Source organism: Neopsephotus bourkii, unplaced genomic scaffold (assembly GCF_033783945.1).
Source record: "Neopsephotus bourkii isolate Nb327-2 ecotype Australia unplaced genomic scaffold, CSIRO-AGI_Nbou_v1 NB_1089, whole genome shotgun sequence".
Lineage (NCBI taxonomy): Eukaryota > Metazoa > Chordata > Aves > Psittaciformes > Psittacidae > Neopsephotus > Neopsephotus bourkii.
The window spans coordinates 457,994-467,322 of NW_026901577.1; the positions used below are offsets into that span (position 1 = coordinate 457,994).

General features: G+C 40.1%; 1 protein-coding gene across 1 annotated transcript in view; it reads left to right on the forward strand.

Annotated features, from left to right (window-relative positions):
- Positions 1-5,837, forward strand: part of LOC133217044 (DNA repair protein XRCC4-like) — a 65,612-nt gene extending 59,775 nt beyond the window's left edge. The window contains exon 4 of the mRNA XM_061362167.1: positions 5,489-5,837. Coding sequence (XP_061218151.1) covers positions 5,489-5,509 — 21 coding nt within the window. The 3' untranslated portion in view covers positions 5,510-5,837. The remainder of the gene's footprint in view (positions 1-5,488) is intronic.
- Positions 5,838-9,329: the final 3,492 nt, after the last annotated feature.

The following is a 9,329-nucleotide window of genomic DNA, read 5'->3' on the forward strand; positions in this document are numbered from 1 at the left end:
CCTTCAGGACCCACGGATGGATTTCATCAGGACCCATGGACTTGTGCACGTTCAGATTTTTAAGATGGTCTCGAACCAATTCCTCTCCTACAGTGGGCCCAAGGTCTTCATTCTCACAGTCCCTGCATCTGCCTTCCAAGACTTGGGTGGTGCGGTCAGAGCCTTTGCTAGAGAAGACCGAGGCAAAGAAGTCATTCAGAACCTCAGCCTTCTCCAAATCCTGTGTAGCTAGTTCACCCGAGAGCTTCCTGAGGGGGCCTACGTTCTCCCTAATCTGTTTTTTATTTGCTATGTACCTGTAGAATCCCTTCCTGTTATCCTTAATATCCCTAGCCAAGTTTAATTCTAACTGGGCCTTAGCTTTCCTAACCTGGTCCCTAGCTTCCCGGACAACATCCCTGTACTCTTCCCAGGCTGCCTGTCCTTGCTTCCACTTTCTATAAAACTCTTTTTTCATTTGAATTTTCCTCAGGAGCTCCTTATCCATCCAAGGAGGTCTCCTGGCCCTCCTGCTGCACTTCCTTCTGGTTGGGATGCAACACTCCTGAGCTTGTAGCAGGTGATCCTTGAATATCAACCAACAGTCTTGAGCCCCCCTGCCCTCTAGGGCTATATCCCATGGAACCTTACTAAGCAGGTTCCTGAAGAGGCCAAAGTCTGCTCTTTTGAAGTCTAGGGCAGTGAGCTTGCTGCACGCTCTTCTCACTGTCCTAAGGATCTCAAATTCAACCATCTTGTGGTTGCTGCATCCAAGGCTGCCCTGCAGTGCCACATTTCCAACGAGCCCTTCCCTGTTGGTGAGCACAAGGTCAAGCATGGCACCTCTCCTTGTTGGTTCCTCTATTACTTGCAGAAGGAAGTTGTCTTCCACACAATTGAGGAACCTTCTGGATTGCTAGTGCCGGGCCATACCGTCATTCCAACAGATGTCAGGGTGGTTGAAGTCACTCATGAGAACAAGGGCATGTGAGCATGAGGCTTTTCCTATCTGCCTATAGTTTGCTTCATCCGCAGATTCCTCTTGATCAGGGGAGATTCCTCTTGATCTTGTACGTCCTACTATTACTGGAGCATTTTAAGACCTTATAGTCTAGAACAACTTTTGGTTGTTAAATTGCTGCATCTCTAACAGTGTTTTACAAGAAATTACAGGTGAATACTCCTTGATTATTTTTTTTAAGATTCTCCTTTCATTATATTTTCTTTCTTACATAAAATACTATTTTGATTATTTTCTTTTTTCTTCCGCAAAATAAAGATGCCATGAAGGCAGTTACAAGGCAGATTCCTTCATGAAGCCAGAAGAGGTGTTTATTGAGGAGGGCTGGAAGGACTTGGGTTCTGTGTATAGGATATCACTCCGTGCATATTTGTAGAATAGTTTAGGTCTTAAGGGGATGAGGGAAGTCTCTTGCTGATGATGAAACTGAACAGTCAGTAAAGAGACCCAAGTGTAGATAGGTGTATCTCAGTAAAGTTTATTTCACATGCATTGCATTCCTGAATCAGAGCTGGTGCTTCTTTGTTTCAACATGATAATGTGAGTTTGGCTTTTTTATGTGTTTCATTTAGACTCTAAAGAAATACTATGTTTGTATGTTGATAGTTTATAGAAGTGTTTATGTCCTTCTATGTACTTCACGCTGTGGAATTTTGGCTTTACTGGAGATTTGTCATATTTGCTACATATAGTTTATGATTCATTCATTGTGGGTGGAGCACAGTGTACACAGATGTTCACCATGTAGCTCAGATAGGTAATCTTATACTGTAGATTTCGTACTGTAAAGGAAAATCTTTAATCTCTTGTTTTCTTGAATTGGATAAAATAATTCAATGAAGTTTTTATTAAGTAGTCAGATGTTTGGATCGGAAAGCTTTAGCAAGTAGCTGTCAGTGTCCTGAAAGGATGTTGTAAACAAAGGGTGAAAAAACACCCTGAAAACAGTCAGCAGTTGTTCTAAATGAATCTTGTGTTATTAGTCACACTGGAAACTTGTTTGCAGTACTCAGTTAGGAACACTTTTATATTTTGCCTCCGTCCAGGCATTATCTCATGCTTATTCACGTGGTTATACATTTACTTTCCAAGCAAAAAAATCATGTTCAATCATTGAGCTGTTAACGTCAGAGTACAGCATATTCAGGGGAAGTCAGGCTTAAATTACTGTAAAATGTTGGCATGTTAGTTCCAAGGGTGTATTCAAGAAGCACTTTATAGTTTCCATTACTTCCCAAACCTAAAGGTCACTGTTTGAAGGGAAGTAGCTCCCAAGGCAAGTTGTCTTCATATCTGACAGTTATTACTCCAGACACTGCAGTTATGTTTTATTAAAGTTTTTAAAGAAAGCTGCAGTCTGGGTTTCACATGTAGGAATATGATCAGTTGACAGGTAGTTTTAAAATGCTATCATTATGCAGCAGCTAACATAATGTGCTGGTGTTGTTTTAATATTGGAAGTACTAATCATTCATATTTTGTTACCTTGAAACTTTCAGTAATATCACAAGCACTCCTTCAAGTCTTGCTTTTATTTTGGAGATTTTTCTAGAGGCACATTTATCTGGATCTACTGCTCATAACATTTGTAGAGAGTTTTCCGGAGCTAATCAAAAGCATTGTGTGGGGTTTTTTTCAGTGTTGCTGTTCATGCTGTGCATACTTTATGATCAACCATTCAGAAAAAGATCCTCACAGTCCTCCTTCAAAGATTTCCCTTGAATGAGCTTTGTTCTGGATTAGTTCAGTTGAAAACTTGAACATAAATGCAGATTAATGCCAGCAGATTAAATTAAAAATCCTTGGCAGGCATCCTTCCATATATTTGGGAGACTCAAGCCTTACACAAAAGTGAGTTGCTATGTCATAAGTTTGTGCGTCTGTTGATTTATAGTAATGGCCCATGCTCTGTCCTTAGCCTGCAGAAAATACATTCTAATTTAAGCTATCTTATTAGGCTTTCCCTCTGAAATCTAAACTAACAGAGTTGTGAACTGTTTGTGTGTTTAAACTCCGATACCTGAATCCAGATGTTGTATCTAGAGTCTATTGTATTACTACCACACCATAAATTACATGAAAACCAAGGAAGAAAACAAGTTTAGCTCTCCAAGTAAAAACTCATTTTCTAATTAATTTAGGGCAATTTTAAACTAATAAAATGTGCAAGTGTTTTACTCTGCTTTATAAGGAAACAAAGCTTATGCAATCATGCTGTGTGCCTCTGCTGACTGCCAGTCTCTTACCTCCTCCCTGTTTCCCCAATAAGTTTTGAAACTACTGGACAATTTCAAATAGATTTGACAGGAGTAAAGGTCTCAAAGATAGCAGGTTCCTGCTAGCTCCATGGAAATAGGTGGCTGGGTGGAGAAGAGAGACCCTATTCATATGTCTGCTTTGGAAGAAAATGTGGAATGAGATCAACTCTGTTACTAGACACAAGCAAATCCTCATGGGAGTGAGAAGTTATGAATGCATTAAATAAGGGAAACGCTTTGACTGGTTTCTCACCTTCTTAAGCATTAGGGAATCCAGCACAAGAATCATAACCATAGGAAAGCAGACTTCGGTAGTTCCATTGCTCACAGACCTGCTTGCTACTCAGTGATGCAGGAAAGTATCTGATTATTCCTGGAGCCATTGAATTAATGAAGGGAAAGATGCAAACAAACAAACAAGCAAACAAAACAAAAAAAAAAGGAAAAGATCTTTTAGGGATGTCCTGCTTCAGTTTTCTTTATGAATTCACTTCAGAGTCAAACTGCTAGCAGAGAACTGAATGGACAGTATTGCCTGAAGTATAGAAGGGGATGATAAAAGAGAAGACACATAAAAGAAGATAAAGCACATAGCTGTATGCATAGAATGCAAGTCTGCCAGTTTTTATAGGATGAAGTAGTAATTTAATCCCAAATTAAAGTGCTCAAATTCTTTGTCTTTACATAATTTTGTCTCTGTTATCACTGCTTGTGTGTAGTTACCCATTCCATATTTATTATTGTAACTAGTAGCTAGTGCTCCTGATTTTTTTGGACCTTTGCCTTTGGCCTTTTTACTCCAGTTGCCTAGATTCTTCCAGTCAAGTGGCATGTTGTTTCTGATCACCATTGGGAAAGAATTGGAAGAAATAGCTAATGTTACAGGTGCTGAGAATTACCACTGTAGTGCATTTTAGTATTCAGTTTATTTCTAATTTTAAGTGATTCAGTTGCATAGTGGTCATTAAAATTGAAGGGGAAATTAATAGCAGTTTTCTGTAGCTTAGCACCTAGAGAGACAAACATTACTTTAGTTCATATGTTCTGTAGCATTAATCAGTCCATGCCTTATTTGAAAAGTATCTAATTTTTTTACAAAGATATCACTTGATTCTTGATATATATGGGTTTCAGGTTCTAGGGGGAAGTAGTCTTATGAGCAACAGTCTTTAGAGTAAGCTCTGGAAAATTATTACAGAGCACTTTAAGGGAGTGCATCATAGCCTGAATAGATCTTGACCAGGCCATGTCACAGCTGTCAAAATTCAGTAGCTAAAACACCGTTTCAGTACGGGTGGGATTAAGCTTCACGTAAGTAGCTGATTGTAGAGGTACGTGAATGGGTTGTTTCTGAGGAATGTAAAGATTAATCAAGGAAGTTTTCCAGAGGCTTTAAATAAAGGGATATAATGCCATTCATGCAGTTTCTTGCTCATTAGGTTTCATTAGCACCCGTACAACTACTCTTACCTGTCTACAAAGGGGGTATTTAAGGCACATATGATGTGCTTACTGTTGTCACTTAATGTTTTTTATTCCAAAATTATCTGACCAACTTGGCTTCCTGAAATATAGGTAATCCCTTTATCCCCTTGATTCTTGCAGGGTAATGCAGACAAGATGAAATAAACAAATTTAATGTGCAAATAGACTGAATACTGATCTACAAATGTCACATGAGTTCTATGTCTATTTTCTGTGTATTTGCATGGTCTATTTAGTCATGGTATATATTCAAAATTGCACGTATATACATGGCATATATTAAAAATTATACAATATGGACATTGTACTTGTCCACAGACAAGTAATTCAAATTGAAGTTTGGAGGAAGCTTGTATGCTATGAGCAATATAGAACGTAACATATGTGTAGCCAAAGCTACAACATTTTGCTTCAGTTCAAGAGAACATGTGCAAAGGATAATAATGATGTATTAATTATTGAGACTGAACACTAGAGAGGGAGAAGAGTGCTGTAAGCTATGGAACAGTGTCCAAAAGCAAATGGATGCAAATTAGAAAAAAATGTCCCAAACAGCTTTCCAGCTAGACTAGTGACATTAAGAAGCTCTTTTAAGAACTTAAATTCCTTTATGAAAGGATTTATGTGACATTGTTTCCTGTGATTGCAAAGAGTTGGCCTTAATGAGGTCTCAGGAAAATGATGTTCAGATTTTGGTACAATATCAAGTCTTCAAAGAAGTCCTCCTCCTCTTTCCCCTGAACAGAGCAGTGGGATTTTATGTTGAGAGCTTCTTTCTGGAATGATCTCAAATATGGATAGTCAAAATGCAGTGCTGCCAATTTCCAGGGAAATCCAAGTAAGAACAAGATATTCCAGCTGCCAAACAGAGCTGGCTTTTCATGTTACTGTTTTCTCTGCCACAACAACCCATCCATTGGACCAGATGTGCTGCATCCGAGGGTGCCTAGAGAGCTGCCTTTTATGAAAGTGCTCCCTATAGAATTCAAAATCCTACAGACTGGGAGAGAGATCCCAAACAGCTGGAGAATGTCAAACCTTCCACCAGCCTTCAGAAAATAATGGATTGATGCTCCAAAAACTACAGGTCAGTCATGCTGACTTTGATTTTTGGGAAGTTTATGGAGCAACTCCTCTCAGGGCATGCTTCTTTGCACATCAAAGAGGAGGTGGTAGCTGGGAGCTGCTGGCGTGGATTTACCAAATGTAAATCATGCCAGACCATGCAGACTGTGTCTGCCTCTACCATGCCTCTTGTGATAAAACAGCTGGGTATGTGCTTGAAGGAAGAGTGAAGATGTTGTTTGTCTGTACTGTGGCAAGGCTTTCATCACTGTTTCCTACAATATTACATCTAGGTTGGATAGGTAGAGAACAAGATAGGTAGAAAACTGTTTGGATCGTATCTTCTCCCAAGTAACAAGTGATAGGAAACGCCTCAAGGTGTGCCAGGGGAGCTTTAGACTGGACCTGAAAGGATTGTCAGGCATTGAAACAGGCTGCACAGGGCAGTGGTGGGATCACCATCCTTGGAGGTATTTAGAAGGTGTAGAGATGAAGCCGTTAATGACATAGTTTAGTAGTGGCTTTGGACTTGCTGATCTTAATGGTCTTTTCCAACCCAGTTGCTTTTATGACTCTGTGACTTGGAGGACAGTGGTTAATGGGTCGTATGGTCCTGGAGACTGCTAACAAGTGAAGAAAATCCCTCCTGGGACCTGTCCTGTTTCACATATATTGAACAGTAACTTGGAGGAGGTGATGGAGTGCACATCCGTTTTGTTTCCAGTTGACACCAAACTGAAGTGACCAGTGAATGCCCTCAAGGGCAGGGTTGCCATGCAGAGAGGCCAGACTGGGGGAATGGTGTGAAAGTGATGGGGAAAAAACAAAGCTCTGCCCAGGGTCAGGAGAGCACCTGGAAAGGGATGGGCTGGGGAGCAGCTCTGTGGCTAAGTCCCTGGGTCCTCAATGTTTAGAGGTTTCTAAGACCCAACTGGATCTGAGCAACCTGGTCTGACTTCTGCGCTGGCCCTGCTTTGGGAAGGAGGTTGAATTGGAGGTCCCTCCCAATAAATGACTCCATGAAAAGCTTTCAGGATAGAAATCTGCTTCCAGTCTGGCCCACACTGCAGTGTACAGCTTGATGAGGGACGGACTGGATGGAACAAATTGTAAATTACAGTCTTTTTCAGCCTTATTTCTACCTCTTTCCCCGGGATCGAGATATTCATCAAAATGCGAACCAAGGGCCTTCTTGGACAGTGTGCCTTGGTCCTTCTGAATCTATTAGCATAAAGCAGCTTCTGCTACAAACCTGATAGAGCAGTATTCTAGGGTCTACTGTTGTTGCCTCTGCGCCAGTAAATTAAAATTTCTTAGAATATTCCCAGATGCAGAGGCCAAATGGTGGGAAAAATTCTTATGTCCATGCTACTATATTTTCTCAGCCTCCAAGAGAGGGTGGCTGCATACAAACTGCCTCTTGGAAGTGGTCCATGGGATGCTTCAACTGCTGCCATGTGCCTTGCAGAGTGTTTGGCGAGGTGATTGCTGGCATGGGCCACAGACACACTGTGACCTCTCTATTGTATAGACATTGATAATAAGAATATATTGTAGTACCTGGTGATGATCCAAATTTCCACTTGGTTTGCTGTACAGATATAGGCTTCTTGCACTGCAATCATTAAGGGGGCCACACTGCCATGAATGTGTGGGTTTGAGGGTGTGAGAAACAGAGAAGCACTCTTCAAAGTACTTGAGAACCCCTGCCATACAAAATAGTGAAACCACATGGAATTTCATCAGTCAGTGTGGAGCTAATATGGTCGCAATTTATGTGGAAGGTTTCTGCAGCATGTAGTAAAAACCTGAGAAAAAATAGCAGTCACTAATGTCAGCTGTTTTGTTCTATAATAGCAGTAATGCCTTCATCAAGGAGGAAGATACTTTTTCTTTCAGGATGAAGTAATGTTTCTGTCATAAATAATATTTCAGGGGGGAAAGGCAAGAGTGGAGAAAGGCAGGATTTTTATCTTAAACTTGATTTTTATAACTGGTGCTCATATTTTTATACTGATTGATGTAACCGGCAAGATTTCTTGGCTTGCACGGTACTTTTTAATTTTTCTTAGCTTTCTAGAGCTTGCTGTTACAAAAGCAACTTCTGCTTTCACATTGTCATCACTGTATTGTGCAAGTCCAGTGTACTCATTTTATTACCACACCCGAGGATGTCATGGTTACTGTTGAACAGTTTCCCTGGAGATAATAGTGGCACAGCTTTAAAAAATCAAGACCACGTATTGATTGACTTAAGAAATAAAAATGGTTTAATGCTTTCCAGATTCAAGCTTGTAACAATACTTTCTTTGTTCAAGTGTCAGCATTGCTCACTTGTAGGTCATATTCTTTTAACCCTGCACATGAATTTTCATTAACATTTGCCTCTTCTAAATTCGTAGATATTTGCATAGTGAATACTTATTTTTAACAAAGTGTTAATTCTGACTGAGTTTAGAGTCTGTGCAGCAGCAGAAGTAGCTGATATTTAACTATCAATCAGCAAGGCTGATTCTAAAAATCACAGCCTGTCTAGCAAGAGTTCCAGCTCTCAACTGAGAAAGTTGATGTATCCTACACTGCCTATTGTAATCCAAGCATGTAAGGGATGTCTTTTTTTTTGTGTTAATGTAGCATTCAGTGCTGTCCTGTATATTGTAGCTAATCTCTTTCTCTATAGTAAAGAATTTTCTCTCAGTACTACTCGCAAGCAAGGTCATCAGTAGGTGACTTCAGGATAGTTTAGCCCATAACTATTAATATCTTCTAGCAATATTTTCTAAGTGTAAATTTGTGCAAGTGTTGAAAAATAAATCAGCAAGGCGTTTGTTTTGGTTTAGCTCTTGAGATTAATAAGATTTTTTTTAAGTATTGAAAACATATAGTTTCTTACTGTAGGGGTTTTATTAATAAAAACACCCTGATTGCTCTTCCATCCTCTCTAATTCCCAAAGACCCTGTTGAACTGGCATTAATAGGCATCATGGAAAGACCAAGTTCTAGTAAGACCAAGCTCTGTTGCAGAAATACTTTTCCCAGTGTAGTTCTCTTCTAGCGTAGGGAAGGGGTTGAGAGATGCTCAGGACATGGCAATGACAAAAGGATCTGTTGTTACATGAGTCTGCAGGGCCTTCCTGTTTCCAATGCAGGGGTCACATCTGCTGTTAGAAACTGCAGGTCTTTATAAAGACAGGGACAACACAGCTGCTCCATGCTGGTGGGCTCCTGTGGAATTTCCTCCTCCCCTCCACCTCAAATTCTTCATTAATATAACCCTGGTGAAAGGACATTTGCTTAGACAATACGTTTCAGGAGTGAGCATCTGTCTGCAAGGATGCAGATGTTTCTGTCCTGTGCTAACCCTGCTGATTGCTAATACAGTTTGAAATACTGTGATTAGAAGCAGAGCACAAGGATCTCTGCAACCTGTTCCAAAGGTAGAGGAAAAGTGAAAGATGAGCAAGGAGAGCTAGAGATGATTCTGTTACAGGCTGTAAGTTAGCCTGTACAACTAAAACTCC